The sequence below is a fragment of the Mustela nivalis genome (assembly GCF_964662115.1).
Source record: "Mustela nivalis genome assembly, chromosome: 1".
NCBI classification, from domain to species: Eukaryota; Metazoa; Chordata; class Mammalia; order Carnivora; family Mustelidae; genus Mustela; species Mustela nivalis.
The window spans coordinates 119,115,122-119,137,848 of record NC_139020.1 but is presented as its reverse complement, the minus strand read 5'-3'; the positions used below and the strand labels follow the sequence as shown (position 1 = coordinate 119,137,848).

Genomic DNA, 22,727 nt, shown 5'->3' with positions numbered 1-22,727 from the left:
GCCATTTTTCTCCAAGGAGCCCTAGTTCCCTTTATTAGATAATGGTATTTAGAAATCAAGATATGGGCACTGAGTGTGCTTGTTCCCACTGAAGTGTCACTGATTCCAGGCTCTCCCACTGGGTAGAGCTAGGAAATACATGTATGTATACTAACCCGTGTGTACACACATACTTAGGATTATGTCTGTATCTGTCTTACATCTATCAACTGTCCATACACATAATACATACAAATAACATATAACCTATAAATAAATATATGTTTATTTATATATGTTAATAAACAGCAATGTAAAACTATTTATTCTGAATTCTCTGACTGATCCAGCACCTCATTCATTCTAGCCTTCTCCCCTTGCTTTTGGAACTTCTTTCTCTGGGCTGTCATTATGTACCATTTATTTACTTATTTGTTCAGGCCTGGAATACTTGTAGTTTCAGGATTGTTAACCCATACTCCTGCAAGAAACAAATTGCCAACTAGAGTGCAGTGTTTATGTATAGTTCTTTTTATCTTTAGTCTTAAAGTTTCTGGTCAAAAGGATGTTTCCAAAGTTAACTTAGGTTAGCTTCTTTTTTCCCCCTTGAAGGTTGTGGGGTTAGGTCATGTTATACATTTCTAGTACAGTTTGATACTTTTGTCACAATCTGCATTCCATTCTGAGATTGTCCCAACATCCTGCTTGATACTTAAAAATTTGCATATATTAAAGCTATCTGTGATATACAGTTTTAAGAGTTTAAGAGTTTTGACAAATGCCATGATTTTATTTTTAAGCAAATCATTAGGGCCTTCATAGTTAGCAATGTACTTAAAACACACTTGGCAACTGGTCTTCACACAGGTTATAAAACACTAAATTAGATAATCTAAAAGCCTCTTTCTCCCATAGCATTCACTGAACCTTGATTTATCAATTCTAAGGTCACATCACTGATGATTCTCTCCAGGAGTGTTGAAAGATTCTGAGAAAAAAAGCATCTCCACCTCTCTGCACTGTCCATCATGAGGTTGGAAAGGCTTTTTATGGAAAGGAGGGGGCAACAAGACAAAAGCCAGTACTTGAACCAGACTCATCCCAGCTGACCCATTTCAGTCTCCCGCTACTAGGAAAACCTGTAAGATACTGGTTTTCAAATTGTGAGCCCCCAGAACAATAGTAGCAGCATCACCTGGGAAACTGTTAGAAATAGGAATTCTCAGGTTCCACCCATACTCACTGAATCAAAAAATCTGCAACTGGATTCTGGTAATCTATTACAAGTCCTCTGGGTGATTCTGAGGCACAATAAAGTTTGAGAACCTCTACACTAGGTTAACCAGACATTCCTCAGTGACATCCTTAGAGGCAGGAGTGAGGGTTCGTCTTGACTTCCTGTTAGGTCCCTGGGGGATCCGGAACCGGTCAGCCAGGGGCAGGCTGCAAGTGCAGCCACAGGCTTAAAGGGCTCTTTTTCTTTTGGTTTGTATGTTTGTTCTTAATTGGGATCCACCAAGGATGGAAAATTTCTGTCTTGGATGTCTCTAGGGCAGGATATGTTATCTCTTTGAGACAGAAAAGGAAGTCTTAATGACACTAAAACTTTTATGTGCTTTTGTTTTTTTGTACTTGCAAAATAACTGAAATCACATTAAGTACTTCACAATTTTCTTTAGTGATTTCAGGCTTTTTAAATTTTTTACATTTGTTATTTCTAATATATATAATATGACCATATTTGTATGTTTTAATTAACCTTTCTACTTTAGGGAGGTAAAAATTATTGGCATCCAGTATGAGTTGTAGTAAGAAAAAAGTTGGGAGAGGGGCGCCTGGGTGGCTCAGTGGATTAAGCCGCTGCCTTCGGCTCAGGTCATGATCTCGGTGTCCTGGGATCGAGCCCCGCATCGGGCTCTTTGCTCAGCGGGAGCCTGCTTCTCTCTCTCTCTCTGCCTGACTCTCCGCCTACTTGTGATTTCTCTGTCAAATAAATAAATAAAATCTTAAAAAAAAAAAAAAAAGTTGGGAGATATTTTCTGATCTAGGTAAACCTCTCATGCCTTCAAGTCCTTAATTTTACCTCCACTCCAGATACTTCAATGACTTCAAATCTTACTTGCCTTACTCTGTTCCAGCCACACTGGCCTCCTCTTTGTGGTTCCTAGAATATACTGTAGGGCCTTTGCACTTAACAGTTGTTTCTGTTTGGAATATCCTGCCACCAGATATCTGCATAGCTAGTTCCTTCACTTCCTTTGACAGTGGCATTCTCAAAGAAAGCTCACCCTGCTAGTCTACCTAAAATCTCATACACACACCCAATTCCAGGCACACAAACACTTCTGCATGTCACATTCCCAGTGTTCATTTTCTCTCTCGGTCATTTATTGTCTAACTCTGTGTGTGTGTGTGTGTGTGTCTCTCTATGTGCATATATGTATATATGCATGTATGTGTGCATATGTATGTATATTTTCTCTCCAGTAGAAAACACAAGTTTTACTAGCATAGATTTTTGTCTTTTTGTATATTGTCTAGAACAATGTCTGATACATAGTAGGTACTCAGTTATTATTTGTTGAATGAATATCTCCAAACATGCATTTATGTGACTGGTAGTAATTACGGGTACACAATAGTATTTTTGCCTTGTCAGTATTACCCAAACTGAGCTGAGAGGCATCTTGTCTTCTCTCCTCCTAAGCTGTCTCTGTTCTAATTAAGAGGGATGGGGAAGGGCAATACCTAAGGAAATAATTCCTGATTCTTCTTACTTCCTGTGGACCTTGCAGCTCACTGCCAGTTAACCTTGTTCCTTTCTGTCTCTGTGCCTGCAAGAAGGGAATGTGGCCGGCTGGTGCGAGATGGGGACTTGTAGGTCATGGTAAATAAGGGGTTCTCTGGGGAAGATGAAAAAGTCCTGGAGATGGATGGTGGTGATGGTGTACAACAGTGTGAATATACTTAATGACACACAACTGTACACTTAAAAATGGCAAAAATGGTAAATTTTATGTATATTTTACCAAAATTAAAAAAAAAAAAAACAGGGGCGCCTGGGTGGCTCAGTGGGTTAAAGCCTCTGCCTTCAACTTGGTTCATGATCTCAGGGTCCTGGGATCGAGCCCCGCGTCGGGCTCTCTGCTTAGTGGGGAGCCTGCTTCCTCCTCTTTCTCTCTCTCTCTGCCTGCCTCTCTACCTGCTTGTGATTTCTGTTTGTCAAATAAATAAATAAATAAATAAAACGAAGCATAGTGGTTCTGAAACGGTAGTGTCAAATCATTAGTAGCGGCTTCACCTAGGAACTTGTTAGAAATCCAGATTCCCATCCTCCACCCCAGAACTGTTGATTCTGAACAAGCCATTCAGGTGGTTCTGGCACACTCACGTTTGAGACTCACAACATTACAGCATTTTGTTTTAATCCCAAGAGCTATGAAGAACTGTTGTAAAGTTTTATAGAATATCTTCATGCCCTGGTAACTGCATAAAATTACCTCGGTGAGAAATTCTGACTATTCTAAAGGTAAAATTGAAAAGTGCTATGGCAATGTTTTGAAAATTACCGGTTTCAGTCATGCTTCAAAAACAAACTGAAAATTTAGAGGACCTGCCGTGTTTCAAGCATCTTGCCAAATGCTCTCACCGTTATTTTTCCGGTTATCCCTCAAATCAGTGCTGGAGCAGTAAATACTACACTATCCACATTTAAAATGAGGAAGGAATCAGAGATCGATTACACTGTGATTCATTCTTCCTGCTGCACACTTAACTGTCACTAGGTGGCAGTGGTGGCATGGTTAACCCAGACTGGGGTAAGGCCTTCTGGGATTACAGACTTAGAAAATGAAATAAATGTAGCCCCTTATGAAAGAAATCAGATGACAAATAACCACAATCTTTATATAAACAGGTTCTAATTTCTAGTATGTAAGAGGACCTCTGAAAATCCACTCCTATATAAAAACAATGAGGGGTACCTAGGTGGCTCAGTTGGTGAAGTGTCCAACTTTTGATTTCAGCTCAGGTCATGATCTCAGGGTCGTGGGATAGAGCCCTGTATAGCTCGGTGCCGAGCGCGGAATCTGTTTCTCCCTCTCCCTCTGCTCCTCCCCTGCTCACACACACGCACGCTCTCACACACTCTCTCTCTTACTCTCAAGTAAATAAATCTTTAAAAAGTAAAATCAATGAAAACACTGCCAAAAATCCTTAAAATCAAATTTTTTCAGAACTAGGAAATAACCAGAGGCTTGTGACAATCTGAGTAGCATTTACCCAAGAAAAATGACTTAATCATGGTAAGAATAGCAAAATTTTTAATAGCTTTAACAGTTTTCTGTCACCTGTCAGCTTCCCAGTAGCTTGAAAATGAATAGCCTCTCAATGAAAACCTGCAGTTCTAGCAAGCACTGAAGAGGGCAGAATGGATTTGGAGCTCCCTAAAGTCCCCAGCCCCCAAGAATTGTTACAATTAGCTTATCTGGGGCACTTCCCTGGAAATTCCCACTCACCGGGCTTGCCTATTTTTCACCTGACTCAGCTAATTCAGTGGAAACAGCTTCTCCCCGACCCACCCCAGAGCATGCTACAACAGGCACATGAAGCCCTTTGGCAAAGGCTGGCAAACAACTTGGTGGAAAGCATCAGAGGACATCTCTGTCCAATGACTAGGTAACCACTAAGCTAATACATCATAGAATAGAAGGGAATATAGACTAATGGAACAGAATTGAGAGTCTAGAAATAAACCCTCACGTTTATGGTCAGTTGATTTTTCTGCTTTGTACCAAAATAATTCAACAGGGAGAAGAATTGTTTGTGTTTTTTTCAACCAATGAAGCTAGGAAAACTGAATTTTGAAAACCTGCAAAAGAATGGAGGTGGATCCTTTCCACACATCATATACCAATATTAGCTCAAAATCGGTGAGATCTAAATGTTAATAATAAAACAATAACATTTTAAGAAGATAACATAGAAGTTAGCTTTTGTGACCGTGTGTAAGACACCAAAAGCTCAAGCAACAACCAAAGAAAGGGTTAAGTTGGACCTCATCGAAATCTGAAACATCTTTCTAGGATGATGAGAATCTTTTGGAATTAGATGGTAGTGATCAGTACACAGTTTTGTGATTAAGCTAAAAATTACTGAATTGTACACTTTAAAAGGACGAATTTGGGGTGCCTTGGTGGCTCAGTCAATTAAGCATCCAACTCTTGGTTTCAGCTGAGGTCATGATCTTAGGGTCATAGGGAGTCTGCTTTAGATTCTCTCTTTGCCTCTTCCTCTGCCCCCCCCATTAAATAAATAAATATATATATATATATACATATATATATATATGTATATATATATATATATATATTTTTTTTTTTTTTTTAATGAATTTTAGGGTTGCCTGGGTGGCTCAGTGGGCTGAGCCTCTGCCTTCAGCTCAGGTCATGATCTCAGGGTCCTGGGATCGAGCCCCACATCAGGCTCTCTGCTCAGCAGGAAGCCTGCTTCCCCCTCCCCTCTCTCTCTGCCTGCCTCTCTGCCTATTTGTGATCTCTGTCTGCCAAATAAATAAATAAAATCTTTTAAAAAATGGATTTTATGATACAGAGTTACATATCTATAAGTTATTTTTAAAATCTTTATACAAATATAAACATATGTCCATATAAAGTCTATAGAAATATCTTTTAAATTGAAAAAAGGTGAAGAAATCATGTTTCTCACCAGCTTTGGGAAGTCTACCTCTAACCATATTTTATTCCTATTCCCTCTTTTGCTTCCCTTTATTGCTCCAACTCTGAAGCTACAAAAATATCCAAGTTGGAGTTTGGACCAAACAGACCATTTGTCTATTAACAAATGTATTTCAAAAACTACTTGAACTTTCCTGTGAGCTTTTATCCACATAGCTGTGAGAGCACATTCTTGTTGCGTTAAAGGCAAGGTTTGTGCATTCCTTTTTTGGTTACATGGAGCATCAGGCAGTGCCAGGACAGTAATCAGATTTAGCACTGGTGCCTTTCCAACTGTCTTTTCTGTTCCATTGTACTTCATAGCGCTCCACTTTTTCCATGTTCTAGGATTGTAGGGCAATTCTGATTCTGAATCCTATACCAGCCTTGGTCTCTCCGTACCATGACCCCCATACTTAGAATCACACCCCCCCTTTTCTCTCATCCTCTTCCAAACTATTTTTGGCTGTCTGTGCTTTGAAATCTGATTAATTATGACTGATTTAAAAATTTTTATGCTAAGGCTGAAAGTGAAAATGGCTAACAGAAACTAAATTTTTTTGAAACATTTATTTTTATTTTAGAGAGCATGAGCAGGAGGGACAGAGAGAGGGGAAGAGGGAATCTCAAGCAGACTCCAAGCTGAGTGCAGAGCCCAACACAGGGCTCAGTCCATGACCTCGAGCCAAAACCGAGAATTGGATGCTTAACTGACTGTGCCCCATAGCCCCCGAAACTAAGTTCTTAAGCATACCTTTGTTTTAAGGATGAATTAATTTCCTAGTTTTGCTCAGTGAGACAGCATGGAAACAATGAAAAACTCACTAATAATGAGCCTTCCTAAGGCACCTATAAAAATACTTCCTCTTTAAAGGAACCAGAGCACACTAAAGGAATGTCTGATTCCAAATCAGGGGCAAGAAGCATTCAAAATGAATCTGGAATGTCATGTCAGAAAGTAAGGAAGGTATCAATGATCACTGAGCACATGTTGAAAGTACTCAGAAGCCAACATAGAAGGGTCCCTAGTGACTAAAAATGGGATTATCTGAGCATCAAAAATAAAAATGACTCAAATGGGCTGGGGAACATGTGTTAAAATGCAAGAGTTCCTTGTGTTATTTTTATTTGTTTTCTTTGTTTCTTTTCTCCACTTAATCCGAGAGAGAGCACGCATGTACAAGCTCATGCATACTAATGGGGGGAGGGGCAGAGGGAGAGAATCTTCAAGCAGACCGATCCTCTGCTGATCATGGAGTTGGACATGGGGCTCAGTCCCACAGCCCATGAGATCATGACCTAAGCCAAAACCAAGAGTTGGAACCTCAATCGATTGAGCCACCCAGGCACCCCACCTTTATCTTATTTTTAAACAAATTATCACCTGTGGCGGCTACAAGGAAAGCAATCCATTAATTTGAAAACTGGCAAATTGGAAGAACCAAGAATTTATTCCACATTTCTTGTGGACTTTTACCTTAGGATAGTCAAATAGTTCATATAGAATATGACCATTTTACAATCCATTTTGAAATAATAGATCTAGGTAACATCATCATTGTCTGCTAAAAAACATCAAATGAAAGGTCAACAGTGGTGGTGGTCTTTATAAAGTATGAGGAGTCAGACTGATAGAGTTGGATCAGTACAGTAGGATACAGTAGGAATACACAGTACTGCCTATGGCATATTCTTGCTAAAAATTCAAAATCTGATGAAGCCTCAAAAATCTGTTTATAAGGAAAAGAATTTAGAAGAATATGTTGAACAACATCAAGGGGACACCATCAGCAAAATCCCAAATGAGAGAAATTCTGTAGAACTAATGACCTAGCTTCTTTAACAAATGACAAGAAAGGAGGGGGAGACCTACACGAGACACATCAACCATATTCAGTGTGCACCTATTTAGAATAAGCCAACTATTAAAAAAAATTACAAGCCCATTGGGGAAATTTGATTTGATCATCACATGCTAATATTATTTGATCATCACATGCTAATATTTTTAATTAAGCTAATGGTATTCTGGATAGTGGTTTTGAAAAGTTGCTGTTTTGAGATGCATACTGAAGTATTTATAGATGAACTAATGGGATATTTGGGATTTGCTCTAAAATAATTCATCAAACGTTGCGTGGGTGGTTCAGTCAGTTGAGTATCTAGCTCTTCACTTTGGCTCAGGTCATAATCTCAGGGTCGTGAGACTGAGTCCTGGGTTGGGCTGTGCACTCAGCACAGAGTCTGAGGATTCTCTCTCTTCCTCTCCCTCCCTCTCTCCCAACTCCCTCTATCTCTCTCAAAAATAAATAAATTAAATCTTTAATAATAAAATAATCTAGTTGAGAGTTAGGGGTGTTCAGATGAAACCGTATTTATTGGCTTAATTGTTGACACTGGGTGGTAAGTACGTGGAGATTTATAATATTGATCCCTATGTGTACTTAGATTTTCAAAATTTATACACACAGTTTTATACAGTTTTAAATATATAGTTTTAAAATTTTACACAATTCATGACTACACCTAAAGTTGATTTCCAGTTGGAGAATTACAGCTTGGGTGGAAGAAGGCTTTCTAGAGCCACTTGCTGGCCATTACAGGCTACCCAGACTTTAGTACTGGCATCTTGGCATCTGGTTTAACTGCCCAGGGCTATAATCTGTAATATTTCCACCAGAACCATTGTTAGGACAAGATACATGTGAGAAGTACTTTTATAAAGCTTACAGCTGATAAAATGTTTATAGTATAAATTGCTAATGTATAATATAAACATGTATACTTTTTTTTTTTTGAAAGATTTTATTTATTTGACAGAGAGAAATCACAAGCAGGCAGAGAGGCAGGCAGAGAGAGAGAGAAGGAAGCAGGCTCCCGGCTGAGCAGAGAGCCCAATGCGGGGCTCGATCCTAGGACCCTGGGATCATGACCTGAGCCAAAGGCAGCGGCTTAACCCACTGAGCCACCCAGGCGCCCCAACATGTATACTTTAAAACAGCACCAAGTATCATATCTTAAATATGTTTGTCTTACATAGAGAGTAGTATATGCACTTTTTAAATGAGTTAATTTTTATAAGTGAAATATATATTCTATAGGCATTTTTCATTTTGAGACATTAGATTTTCTTTCTCTGAAACATTTCTTTGTCTTTTCTAGGAAGTTATTTTAGGTTATATGAAAGCGGTTCTTCCTCATCTCTAAGACTTACCAGAAACTCTGATTTGAAGAGAATAAATGGATATTGTGCCAAGCCACAAGAAAGTCCAAAAGCTCCAGCCTGTAAGTTTTTATTCATTTTTCCAGATATAGATGAAGCAGTTCCCAAAGAGTGAAACAACTTGGAATTAAAAGACCCTAAAAGACAGGTTGTTCCAGGGGTTCCTACCTCCTTCCCAATCTTGTAGTCCATGCCTCGCAGATTGTACTTACATTGGCTCACGTGAAGCAGTGTTTTCTTCATTTTCCTTGTCTGTCATTTTTACCTCTTATTTCCAGGATTAGATTGGAGCTTTTTGTTGGAGAATAGATGCACCAAAGTAAGTAGAAATCTCGAAATGGTCTTTCAAGGAACCCCAAAGATGAACCAAATTGGGAGACGGTATTTCAGCTACAATAAAACTAGGGCTAGCCTCTGGCTTAAGCATTAATTTCAGCCATCATTAGTCTTATTCTTAACTCAAACACTTGTCACTGTCCACTGTGGAGACAAGGAGAATAATATATAAATTGTGGGCTCCAATGAGCTATTTGCTTATTACTTCTTCATGGGAGTATACTAGCATCAGGCAGGTCTTGGTAAATAGGAAAGAATATTTATCAAGAGCTTAAAAATGTTTATACCCTTCAACCTGGTATTTCATTTCTGGGGATCTGTCTTCAGGAATAATCCCTATATATGAAAAAAAGCTCTGAATATAAAGCTATTCCCATATTTTATATATAATAGGAAAATGAGAACTGATCTAAATGTCAGATAATCTGGGAATGATTAAACCGTATGTTAGATCTACTTGATGAGATTGTGCAGCTGTAGGAAATGGTGCTTATAAATACCATGTACTGGCATGAGAAATGTTTGTCATAATGTCAGTGAACAAATCAGGATACAGACTTTTATATCATGTGTAGCAGGTACCCATATAAATATGTAAATTTATATAAAGAGACATATAAACCCCCATACTTATGGGGTTAAGACTTAGGAAACACTACCAAAATAAAAATACAGTGATTCTGCTATGGCAGGAGAATTAGGGATAGTTTTTATCGTCTTTTTTTACATCTGTACTTTCCAAATTGTCTTTAATGTACTTAAAATGAACGCAGCAAAAAACAATAACTATAGAGCTGTGCTAAGTGCTGGAAGGGTTAAAAGATAAAACTAGAGCAATACTATTTCTATATTTTTAAACCTCTTTTCTCACTTTCAGTTCTTTATGGATTTTTCTCCTAGGGACTTTCCAGCTCCTTTGCTGTTGCCTTCTGATTAAACGAAAAGAACAGCACAAGCAAAGGTGCGGAGGTGGGCATGAGTGTGTCATGTAGGCAGCAAAGTCAAGGAGAGGGTCTGTCTGCACGAGATGTAGGCAGTACATGGAAGTTGGATGAAATTATCTTCAGGGTCCCTTCTAATACTAACATTCTGTGACTCCCTAACTTTTCTGTTCCTTCAGTGACATCTTTTTTTGAAAGACTTTCTCTTACAGTCTGTGGCTGTGTGCCTTTCTTATTCATCTCCCTCTTTTGCCACTGCATTTTCCTCTGCTGCCCCTTTCTCCTGTCCCCTCTCTTGGGTCTTTATCACCTTCACTGGCTCTCCCTTTGCACCATTGATTATCTCGACTCTGACTTCATTAATGAGACCTATTCGGATGGCATAAATTTAGACTCAATATTATATAAAAAGGCATACATGCTTTTTCCTTTCCCTAACTGGTTCCTTTCACAGTCTCCTTGTCTTGGTTAACAGTACTGCTGTTGTCTTACTCATTCACGTTTGAGGTTCTTCTTTGATCCCTTCCTGGTCTTAATTAAATCAGCCTCCTTTCAGTCTTCTTCAGGTAGACTTTTTTGTCTCTGTTCCCACCATTACAACTCCAGTTCAGAACATATCACGTCATTCTCTTTACAGCTTCCCATTTGAACTTGTTGCCCACTCTATTCTATCCTTCTTTTCTCTCTTCTGTCTATTATGCAGATTAATCTTCTAAAACATTAACTTCTTCCTTGCTTCAAAGTGTACAGTGGTTCCCAAATCAGGTTTAAAAAGCGTAGCCTGGCATTCAAGATCTTTTGTTATCTTATTTTACCTTATAACCTTTCTCTTTTTCTACTGAAGTCAAATAAGCTTCTCATTGTTCCCTTCTTAGTTCATCTTTACCTTTACGTTTGTTTCTGGTGTTCTTTCAACTTTCAATGGCTAAGAAATATTTTTATTTTACCTCAGTCCCCACAGAATTTTGGAACCTTATTTGAGAAATGAGGCATCCTAAGAAATCCCATTTGAATAAAGCTCAAATTAGCTTGAGGTTTCTCAATGCTTCTGTTTCATGAATAGCTAAAAAAGCACAAATAGCATTTTTTTTAATTGCTAAATTTGAGAGTCATAACCTCAAATAAGATTCCTTGTCTTGTTTTTTCTCATAGACACTTACAGCCACAGAGTGCCATTACACAAACCTACAAACTGGGAGAGGAAGATCCTGATATGGTCAGGCCGCTTCAAAAAGGAGGATGATATCCCAGAGACTATCTCGTGAGTGCCGAACATAGGGGTTATAAGCAGCTTTTCTTCCTTGCTGATTTCAAAGGCAAAGCATTTCCTTTGAATCTCACTAAGAACTTTCAATCAAATTTTAGAATAGTTGTCACATCTCAAAATGTTTCCTCTTTGGCAAATACCTGCAATAAAAACAGTGCTGGAAGATCTTGTATCTCATTGATACGCTGTGTTGTGCCTACTGGAGAGCTGTCGGGTACTCTGAAGTCAATTGACTGATTTCTTTCCTGAGCTACAGGAATGTGACTAAGCAGTAATGTTCACATTTCTTAGCTTATTTTTAATCTGGGTGTATCAGTTAGGTACCATTGACAATAATTAATAGTTATATTCTATAAAATCCACTCAGGTATTCAACAATACTTGAATAAAGGGGTTTTTTTATTCATAATAGCATAGAAGTATTTAGGAGTAACATATTCTCTTACTGAGATCCCAGAAAGCATGCTTTCCTATCCCTCTCACCAACTTCCTTAAACCCAGCCCTCCCAGGATCCTGGGACTTTTTCAGAGTCTGGACGAGTGTAGATTCCTCTAACCCAAGGTTTCTCAACCCCAGTGCTATCAGCATTTTGGGCCAGATAGTTCTTTGTTGGTGGGTGCTGTTGTGTACATGGTAGGATGTTTAGCAGCACCTCGCTTGGCCTTTTCATTTTGCGGATGCAAGGAACACTCAGTGAAAAAGGTCTCCAAACTTTGTCAAATGTCCCCTGAGGGGACAGAAAAAAAAACCCTGTTTAAGAACCATTGCTCTAGCCTGATTTTAAAGACCCTGACTGGTTTGCATCTTGGCCAAGAGAGATTCTGAGAAGCAGGTGCCATCTCCCCTGTGGGGCACCATCATTCGGAGATAGGGACTTGAGACAAAGCTCATAGACATTTCCTTCTAGTAAGAACCTATTCCTTGAACTTCTGGCTTCGGTTTCAAGGCACGATTTTAAACAATCTGAGTTCATTCAGGGTTATCTTTTCCCAGGAAGAGAAGTGTTAATTGCTTTTTTTGTTTACAAGGGCTTTAATAGCCATTCTACTTCTGCTGGTCAAAATGACAGTGTGCTCTCCTGGGAAATAAGAGCAAGCTGGAAATAGCAATGATATTAAGGTGGGGTTTTTAAAAAATATTATTTATTCATTTGAGATGGAGGTACAGAGAGAGAGTGAGAGCGGGAGCAGGGGAAGAGGCAGAGGAAGAGGGAGAAGCAGATTCGCTGCTGAGCAGGGAGCAAGACTTGGGGCTCCATCCCAGGACCCTGAGATCATGATCTGAGCCAAAGGCAGATGCTCAGCCGACTGAGCCACCCAGGCACCCCTAATATTAAGTTCTTGCCTGTGTCTTAATTTCTTCCACAGCATTTCAGGAGAAAACAAGCTGCTGCATACCCATGGCCCTAATAGGTGCTATGTAGATTTTTGCCATGGAATACTTTCCTCAGTCTGCCTTACGGGTGGTTCCAGGATCCCCCTCAGGCCTAAAGTACTACCTACTGAGTCACCCTAGAATGTTCTGCTATGAGCCTGGGCAAGTGTTCATCCTTATGCCGGCAGTTCTGAACAGGCGCTGCTTAACTTGCCCATTCTGATTGCTTCCTATAGAATGGAGGGCAATCTCATGACCTTATTTAAATGTATTTTACTTTTATAATGTAAAATATTTTTAATGTATAATACTTTAAAAAAAAGATTTATTTATTTGACAGACAGAGATCACAAGTAGGCAGAGAGGCAGGCGGGTGGGGAGGGGGAACGGGGAGCAGGCACCCCACTGAGCAGAGAGCCCAATGCAGGGCTCTGTCTCAGCACCCTGAGATCATGACCTGAACCACAGGCAGAGCCTTAACCCACTGAGCCACCCAGATGCCCCTAATACTTACTTGTTTAAATTTTTTAGAGAGAAAGCACACTGGCGTAAGAGCAGGTTGGGGAGGGGCAGAGAGAGAGAGAGAGAGAATCCCAACCAGGCTCCATGTTCTGCGAGGAGTCCGACTCAGGGCTTGATCCCACAACCCTGAGCTCATGACCTGAGCCAAAATCATCAAGAGTTGGCTGCTTAACCGAATGAGCCACCAGGTGCCCCCGAATGTAAAATACTTCTAATGAAACGTAAAATAGATTACTTTTCAGGAATATCACAGCACTTTAGTTGGAAATGCCAGTTCACATAAAATACTGTCAACGTGGGTAGTTTGTGGTTGGTGGACTCTTAGATGCTCTTAATAGAGCAATCCATTGTCCTTAGCAATTGTCCTCGGTTCCTCTCACCCTGCTGCAGGCCCAGCTTCAGTGCCTGGAGAACTCTGTTCACATGGCTACCTCCCTGGGTCCCCTCTTACATCACAACATCTATCCTTTCAGGCTTCTCCTACCATGCCTGGACCCTATACCTCCTTCCAAGCATTTTTAAAGTACTTTTTCCCTCCTGATTTAAAGAGTATTGTGTGATAAAAATCCGGGGGTAAAAAGAAAGAAGGAAGTTAGCACTTGAATCCCATCATCTCGAGACAATCACTTCCTATCCACACCCCTAGGAGTAGGCTGGTGCTCTCTCAAGGTTCTGTTTGGACTCTTCATGCCCTGCCCTGAGGATCATCTGTAAGACTCATGTAACAGAACCACAACTCACTGGCTACAGACAGACTCACAAGGGTGCAGTGGCCTTCCCTTTAGACTCTCCCTTGGTGGACCTCTTCACTTTCACACAAGAACAATAATCCAACCCTCAATTTTCTGTTAAGGCACATGGGTCTCTATTCAGTGGGCAGGTTCAAAGAGGAACTTTCCAAAGAGCACGGTCTCAAGTTCACTGTCATGCAATTTTAGCAAAATGTAGTTAAAAGGTAAACACCGAGGAAGTATTGCTTAAAGAATCTTTCTGCTGTTTCAGATAGTCTCTGGAATCTATACCTGGTTTTAAATCTAAGCATTAGATTTAGATTATTAAAACTATTCCTGCTTCAAGGCAGAGAGCAAAAACTTAGGTATAAAGATCATATTGTTTGACTTTCTCCCACATTTGTTTTCTGAACTGTGATTTGTGTTGAAATGTACAAAACTCATGAAGTTCACTGCAGTATCTCTTATTATTAAACAGTCACTGTATCATGTAGCATCTTCTTAAGAACCCCCCAGGAGAAACAGCTCCTGTTTTCACTTTAGCATTGGCTGCTAGTGTGAAACTTGGAAGCCAGAATTGACTTCCAAGCCAATAGCAAGCATAGAGTAATACCCCTTGCCTTTTTTCCCCCTTTGTTCCTCGATCTACTTCCTGTCTTCATGCTATCTTCTCTTTTTCTTACTTTAAAGTTCGTGCTATCTTACTTTATTTTATTAATAAGTTTAAGGTGAGTTGTGAAAATGCCTCATATTCCCCCTTACATTTCCCCAAATCCTGCAAGATTTCCAGGCCCACATCTTTTTTTTTTTTTTTTTTAAAGATTTTATTTATTTATTTGACAGAGAGAGATCACAGTAGGAGAGAGGAAGGGAAGAGATCACAGAGAGGAAGGGAAGCAGGCCCCCCGCTGAGCAGAGAGCCCGATGTGGGACTCGATCCCAGGACCCTGAGATCACGACCTGAGCCGAAGGCAGCGGCTTAACCCACTGAGCCACCCAGGCGCCCCGGCCCACATCTTTTTTTTTCTATTTGTGGTACCACTCCATTTCTGACTTGTGTTACAGAGTTTTATTTCCTACTGGCAACTTCAGAAAGAGAAAAGTTAACTTTCCTTCATAATCTCATTGTGTTACTAGGTTTGAGATGCTTGATGCTGCAAAAAACAAGATCCGAGTGAAGGTCAGCTATGCAATGATTGCCCTGACAGTGGCAGGATGCATCTGGATGGTTATTGAGGGCAAGAAGGTGAGCACAAACTTCCTCTCTGCCGCTGTTTTCTACAAAGGATCTACAGGAAATCAGGGGGTTGACCCTTTATTTATTCTCTTGAGAAGAGGGGGCTACTTTCTACATGAGAAATGATAAGAAACAAACAATGATAAGAAATGAGGCACAGTAGGGGCAAACCTGGGATGTCATGCCTGGGGATAAATAGCAAATCCTAATTTTGGCAAGGTAAAGGACTAAATTAGTTTCACACAAAGTAAAGAGAAAGTGTTTAGTTATCACAGATGTCGTAAGTAATGTGAAACCAGAAAAATGTCCCTGGTGTATCTAATGATGACACTGGCATGTCTATACAGCACTCCCAGTAAGTGAGCGTCTTTATCCATGCTCCAGCTGCCTTAGCCCTGGTGAGCATTCTAGTCAGTGCTCTGGACTTGAAGCTTGGCCACATGGAGCCATATGTGTAAGGACAATAGCTCCTAAACAAGTACATAGGCATTCAAGTCTAGAAATCTTTGTTTTAACCTAGACTATTATTAATAGCTATCATTAATTGAATACTCAGTCTTCTAAGCACTTGGCTTTTCTTTCATTTGAACCTCACAGCAGCATGACAAAATAGGTACTATTATTAGGACCTCATTTATAGATGAGGAAACATAGCTAAGAAAGCGCTGCTAATTTGCCCAAGGCCACACATCTCCTCAACGGCAAAGCCACAGTTTGAATCTAGACCTAAATGAGGCGATAGTAAAATTGCTCCCACTTATTAAGGGCTCATTATACGGCAGGCACTGTTAAACTCATCACAATATCCTAAGAACCTAAGCAGTAGGTTCTCTTATTATCCGTGCTTAATAAAAGAGGAAATTGAAGCTTAGAGATACTAAGTCATTTTCCCAAAGTCACATAGCTGGGCAGGATAAAAATTTAGAGCCAAGTTTGCAAGTTCCCAAACTCTCAATAATAATATATTGTGCTTAAAATATAGGGTTCTTTTATATGCAGCAGCAATGATCAAACCCTTATTTATTTTTATTTTTTTAAAGATTTTTTATTCATTTATCTGACAGAGAGAGATGACAAGCAGGCAGAGAGGCAGGCAGAGAGAGAGGAGGAAGCAGGCTCCCTGCCAAGCAGAGAGCCTGAGGTGGGGCTCGATCCCAGGACCCTGAGACCATGACCTGAGCCAAAGGCAGTGGCTTAACCCACTGAGCCACCCAGGTGCCCCCAAACCCTTATTTTAATACCATGTCTAATTTTATAAATCACAGCTTCCATGTGCAAAGAGATGCCTTGTGTCTATTATCAGATATTAAAAAGGTTCTCCTACCAACCTAGCAGTAACTAACTTCCCTTATCTCCAGTGAGTGCAGAGTAAAAGGAAATGCACTTCTGGCTCTCTTCAGACTTCAGGAGTGGAAAATACCATTTAGATTGACCTGTTGGGAGCATGAAAGACGAGTGTGCAGGACTGAGTGAAGCTCTTTTGACATCTCTATTCTCCCCCACTTCAGATTTTCTTCTGGCTTCCTCTTTGACTTCTCATGCTTAGTTCTCAGACTGAAACTTATAGAAGCATGTGGACAGGACATAGGGACTTCTAGAATTCCAAGAAGTCTGCATTGCTTTTGTATACCTGATTGTACTAAGCTGAGTCTACATACTCTAGAAACGAGTTACCCTTGAGACTTCTTCTAGCCTCATCTAATGGTATATACCATGACCTTTGAGAGTTTCTCTCCTTTATGTGCCAGAAAACCATCTCATTTGTTTGACATGGAACTATCCATTCCTTACAAGTAGGGAAGTGCTACTAGAGTGGAGAACTTTTAGACTTAGTGCTATTTAAAAGAGAGGAATTAGCCATTGTGTTTTGTCCTCACCATCAACTTACCATTCCCTTTCTCCTTCCCATACCTAATTCTTTATATGTGAAATTACACAGATAAAAGAAAATCTCACCTTATATATAGGGTGCTAGTTTCATTTATTTGGTCTAAAACTTTGGAAACTGGTCTGCTTATGTAAGACTTACCAGCATGTAACAGCTCACAGGGAGGTAAACGGGAAGAGGACAGTTGGCTCTCCCCCACTCCTGTTTGCTGTCAAAGAATGGAGTAGTGCGATACAGATACTGCTGAGACTCATTCATTAATCACAGTATTTGGTAAAGTCTGGGATCCCAGAGCTGAATATTTTTGGTAAAAGAGGAATAAGGAGTTAGAAGGGTATGAAAGTATACAAATGAGTTGGGAAAGGAGAAATGGTAGCAATAAAGAACAGGGAAAGGAAAAAAAAGATAGAAATGGAAATAAAAAGGTATTCAATACTAAAGGGTGGGAAAGGAAAAAGATAAGGGAAGAAATTATAAGGGAAGAAGCTGGATTTAAAGAAATAGGCCAGAAAAAAGGTAGAGGGTATGGCATTTCTCTTATGCTTGACTGGATGGGCTATTGGACTGTGAAGTTCTAGAGGAAGCAGAAGGCACACAGAGGGGGGCTTCCGTGCTCAGTGTGCCCATGGCAGAGCGTTTTGGGACTGCACTGGCCTAGTTAATCTGCTGACATAAGTGAGGGGTAATGACATCCTCCCCAAACCCTTTTTCAAATTTGTTTCATTTTAGGCTGTCAAAAGAAACGAGTCTTTAACAAGCCTGAACTTAGAAAAAAAAGCTCGCCTGAGAGAAGAAGCAGCTCTGAAGGCCAAAACAGAATAGCAGAGGTATCTGTGTTGGCTGGATTTTGAAATTGCAGGAATAATGTTGCAGCAATTAGCCTGTATTCAAAAATACGGTATGAGGATCCATTTTATGAAAGTATGGTTTGCACAGATTTGTAATTTCCCCATTCCTGATACAGTGGGACAAATAAATTTCTTTAAAGAAATGACTTGTTTATATTTTTGTGGCTCTGATCCAGGTTAAATGCAGCCTTTCAGCTTTTTGGAGGAAATGAATGAAAAATGGGGCAAGTTATTTAAACCTTAGTATTAACTCTTTAGAGAGTCAGATACCATATCTTTAATTTCCATTACCAAAGTGATTTTCTCTGCAGAAGCTAAATGGCTTATAGTTCTATATTTCTGTGTATTCATTTCTAGAGAGATAAGGAAGGCCAGCTGTGTACACTGCCTAGGTGCATCTTGGAGAGCTAACCTCCCCAAATGCAGTGGTGCTTCTGAGAGTCCTGCAAAGCAGCCTGATCAGACTCTTCCATCTTCGGGCATGCTGACAGACAGAGGCATGTCAGAGAGCAGTCTTGTAAAAGGTTCCTGTAAGGTGATGACAGTGGTCTGGCCACAAGTTTCTGAGAACTCTGAAATCCCAGCACCATGAAGTTGCTTGGGGCCATCAGTCACCTTTTCTACTCCATAGCTTAGAATTTCCAATTGGTCCTCTTCCTTTTGCCTTTACACTGAATTTCTCAATTATGAATATCTTTCAAATACATTTTCTTAACAAGTTTTGAAAGATAAGCATTTGCACATGGTTATATATTTCATTTACATTTTGGGATGCCAAGCCATTTCATTTTTAGGTATTGGATGCTGGATTCTATTTTAAATATTCTATTTTATATATTTCATATATTCTCACGTGCCTCATATTAATGGATGACATGGACAAGTCTGCATAGCCAGTTGTCTCCAGAGGAGTATAGCTGATAGAAAGTAATATATGCATCTGCATTGGAACTTGACTTAATAAAGTGAAATGGAATATACCATATTTGATTTCTTTATCTGATGATGTTGGTGATATTTCTTGATACACTTTTAGAGTAATTGGACCTTAGCTTTTTAGATACCAACTTCTTTGATTTTAACCTATTTCTTTTAAAAATAAGTAATTTTTCTTCATATAACACTATCATTTTTAACTTCTAAATAAGTATTTTAAAGTGTTATCTTGGAGATTTATTGCAAAAAAAAAAAAATGTTTCATTAAACCAAAACTCACAAATGTTACTGTACAGCAAGAATTTTCATAATCATTTTTCATTTTGTCTCATTTTCCTATTCAGTTACTTAGAGTAACTACTACTTTATGGGTTAAATATAAATTTCTTGGCCAGAATTTTGGAGTTGTCTCTGTCCAATCCAAGTTTTCTCACTACCCTCACATAACACCTTCTTGACAGTCATTCCTTATTAATAACCCTAATACCTTATATTCCTCAGAACTTGTCAAGCAAATCAGACTTAATGAGCGCTATTTTAAGATACTAAAGTATACAAAAAAAGGCAATTTACCCCTATTACTTTCAATTATTGTTTTACTATTTTTTTGCTTAATTTCTGTATTTTTTTTCACGTTTATCATGTCTCTGTAGGTAAAGTGGGCAGAAACCATTTCCCACTTTTTATTTCCTATAAGCCCTATCTGAATAAAGTTAATAGACAAGCCTATGGTCAGATACTATTTTAATAAACAAAAATAGTATGGGGACATGATTCCAAATGTTTATTGAAAGTAGGCAAGGAGTGAATAAAGTCATGGTATAATTCATTGTCATTCATCAAACATTACCTTAATCCCTTATATATATAAATACTGAGAATACAAAATGAGTAAAACATACTTCTTTACAGAGCTCATAATTTATGGAAATATGGCCCATGAAACGGCTACAATACAAACTGGTAAAAGATATATTCTGAACTTTATATAACAGTCGCTGTAGAAAGAAACAAAACCTAACTCAGCTGTCAGTTGTGGTTCCAGTCAGGCAGGCAGTGCTGGTCCACAAAGTGGTGATTTCTGTTTCAAGCATGGAGAGGAGTTACTAGGCCAGACACATAGTGAAAGAGAATAGCCACACCATTTAGACATTTAGTTTGCTTGATCATCATGAGGCACAGTCTGACCAGGGTAGTGAGAAGTCCCTCAGCAAAATGCCATTTATAATGTTTTGATTTACTTTCACAGTTTTTATCTCGATACAAAACTTAAGATGTTTAACAGACAGAACCAATGACTTATTTTTCCCAATTTATAGACTTGATTCCATGGAACCATTTCACATGTGAGTGGCATCTGCCATACATCTCCATTCCATCACTATCCCAGGATTATGTTCTTACTCATCTGATCTCCCAAATCAGGAGCACTGGAGTTATGCCAAACTCTGACTCCCCTCACTTAATCAGTCATCCTGTTTTGTCAACCTTACTTTCAAATATTTCTCAAATACACTCAGAGGAACAGAGTGGGAACCTATTCAGGAATAGACACGAGTTAATACCAGACCTGAAGATTAAAAGTCAGAAGCCCTAAGTTCTAGACTTGCTTTTCCAGTTGTCCTGCTTTGTAAATTTAGGTTATAGGTCTGAAATCTTTTAATCTAAGACAATGGGTTTTTGGGTTGTTTTTAAGATTTCATTTATTTGTCAGAGAGAGAACATGTGAGCACAAGCTGGGTCCCTGCCAAGCAAGAAGCCCAATGCAGGACTTGACCCCAGGACTCTGGGATCATGACCTGAGCCGAAGGCAGGCACTTAATTGACTGAGCCACCCAGGCATTCCACCACAACCCCCCTTTCTTTTTTTTAAAGATTTTATTTGTTTATTTGTTAGAGAGAGTAAGACAATGTTAAAAAGAAACACAAAACCATACCAAAATTAAGAGAAACCATCTTTTTAAATACCTTTTTTTTTTTTTTTTTTTTGCCAATTTGGCTCTACTAGTTGATTTCTAAAGGGTTTAGTAGTTACTCATCCACAGTTTAATTGTTTTGTCATTTCCTAATGCTGCTGATGCAATGATGTTTTCTGTAGGATGACAAGCTGCTGAGATTACAACATCTGTATGACCTTGTAATTTCTGTACAATCTCTTTAGTCTGAAGGTTCCAAATGTAAACCAGATTATCTTCTGATCCAGACACAATCCATTTTCCACCAGTAACTGAAAAATTGGCAAATATGCAGTATTTCTCATTCTTATGACCAGTGTATGTTTTCAGACATCGGCCTCTGCTATAATCCCACAGTTTAAGAGTATTGTCCAAAGTTGCAATTAGAAGATATCTTCCGTTTGGAGAAAATTTTACAAAAGAGATAGGAGGGTTATCATCATCAACAAGTGTTTTTAAACACTGACCTGATGCAGCATCCCAAATTCTACAGACACCATCATAGCTACCTGACACAATCAAAGACCCACTACAATTAAAATGAACAGCAGAAACTGGGTCAGAATGAGCAGACAAAGTCTTAAGGCACTTCCCTGTTTTCACCTCCCATATTTTCACACTCTCATCAAAAGATCCTGAAATGATGAGATTGGATGGTGGATTGAAATTACAGCAAAAAACATAACTACTATGCCCCTTCAGCGTTTTCAAACATTTTCCAGATCTCACATCCCAAATCTTTAGCGTCTTATCATCTGAGGCAGAAACAAGGCGACTGGAATCTGATGACCAGGCAACATCTGATATTTCCAGATTGTGACCATGAAGTGTTTTCTCATACTTTCCATCATAGGCTCCCCAAATTATAATTACTTTGTCAGCAGAAGAACTTGCTAGCCATTCTCCATTAGGACTAAACTTAACCGATGATACTGCTTCCGTATGTCCCACGAGAGTAAATTTAAGAGCATAGTTTGGTTTTTCAGACATTTGCTTGTTTGGGTTGGTTGATGAGGGGAGGAGGCCCAACTCTGCTGCTCTAGCATCCCCTGCCTCCTTTGTCCCCATGGTTCTGAAGCTCCCAAGTCAGTAGGTTAGGTAAGCGTCCGGCCCTGAACCAGGAAGCTCAATATTCTTTCTGCCCAGCAAAATGAAGATAAAAACATCAGACTCAAAAATAAACAGCCTTTTAGTGATTATAATTTCCGGACTGTCTTTAAACTTCTCTATACAATGATTCAGCAGCACGGCTTGGACCTCTTTTTCCTCTCTTCCTCCTTTGTCACCTTTGTCAACAAATACTTGATAAAAACATTAAAAGGGTCCAATGCTCTGTCGGCACGTGAGGTATGTTTTGGGTGTTTTGTGAACGTATAAAGCCGTGCAAAGTGACTAGAGGCGTGGGTGACCTACAGGAAGTATTTTCTCCCCTTCCCTCCCCCTCCCCCGAAACGTTTAGAACACTAAGCAAGCCTACCAGTCAGACTTTCGGTACTTGAGCATGAATGAATCACCGGCTTAAACAAACGATTTCAGAAGGTTAAAAAAAATAATAATGACAAACAAAAAAACCTTCGTAAGCATCATGAACTGCGGCCCGGCGGGCCTGTGGGCTGCAGTCGCCGGATAAACACTAGGGCACACGTCCACGTCAATGCAACCCAGCCGGCAGGACAGCGGAGCGCATGAGCACGCCAACTTCGAGCTGAGATGACCAATGGGAGAGGTCGGCCTGCGCTTGCGCAAAGGAAGGC

General features: G+C 39.5%; 2 protein-coding genes across 2 annotated transcripts in view; one reads left to right on the top strand and one right to left on the bottom strand.

The window, feature by feature from the left end:
• The window catches only part of FAM162A (family with sequence similarity 162 member A), a 28,371-nt gene extending 10,146 nt beyond the window's left edge, over positions 1–18,225 (top strand). Inside the window, exons 2-5 of the mRNA XM_082740807.1 lie at positions 8,877–8,999; positions 11,367–11,475; positions 15,247–15,355; positions 17,964–18,225. Of these exons, the coding sequence (XP_082596933.1) occupies positions 8,877–8,999; positions 11,367–11,475; positions 15,247–15,355; positions 17,964–18,056 (434 nt within the window). The 3' untranslated portion in view covers positions 18,057–18,225. The remainder of the gene's footprint in view (positions 1–8,876; positions 9,000–11,366; positions 11,476–15,246; positions 15,356–17,963) is intronic.
• A 1,556-nt stretch (positions 18,226–19,781) lies between these two features.
• Positions 19,782–22,658, bottom strand: WDR5B (WD repeat domain 5B). Its single transcript, XM_082740693.1, has 2 exons — positions 22,451–22,658; positions 19,782–22,111 (listed from the first exon to the last, which is right to left on the bottom strand). The coding sequence occupies exon 2, from the start codon at positions 22,039–22,041 to the stop codon at positions 21,043–21,045; it is 999 nt and encodes a 332-aa protein (XP_082596819.1). The 5' UTR covers positions 22,042–22,111; positions 22,451–22,658; the 3' UTR covers positions 19,782–21,042.
• Between the last annotated feature and the right edge of the window lie 69 nt (positions 22,659–22,727).

Coding starts and splice junctions, on each gene's coding strand:
- WDR5B (XM_082740693.1), bottom strand. CDS start 22,041: ATGGGGACAAAGGAGGCAGGGGATGCTAGAGCAGCAGAGTTGGGCCTC.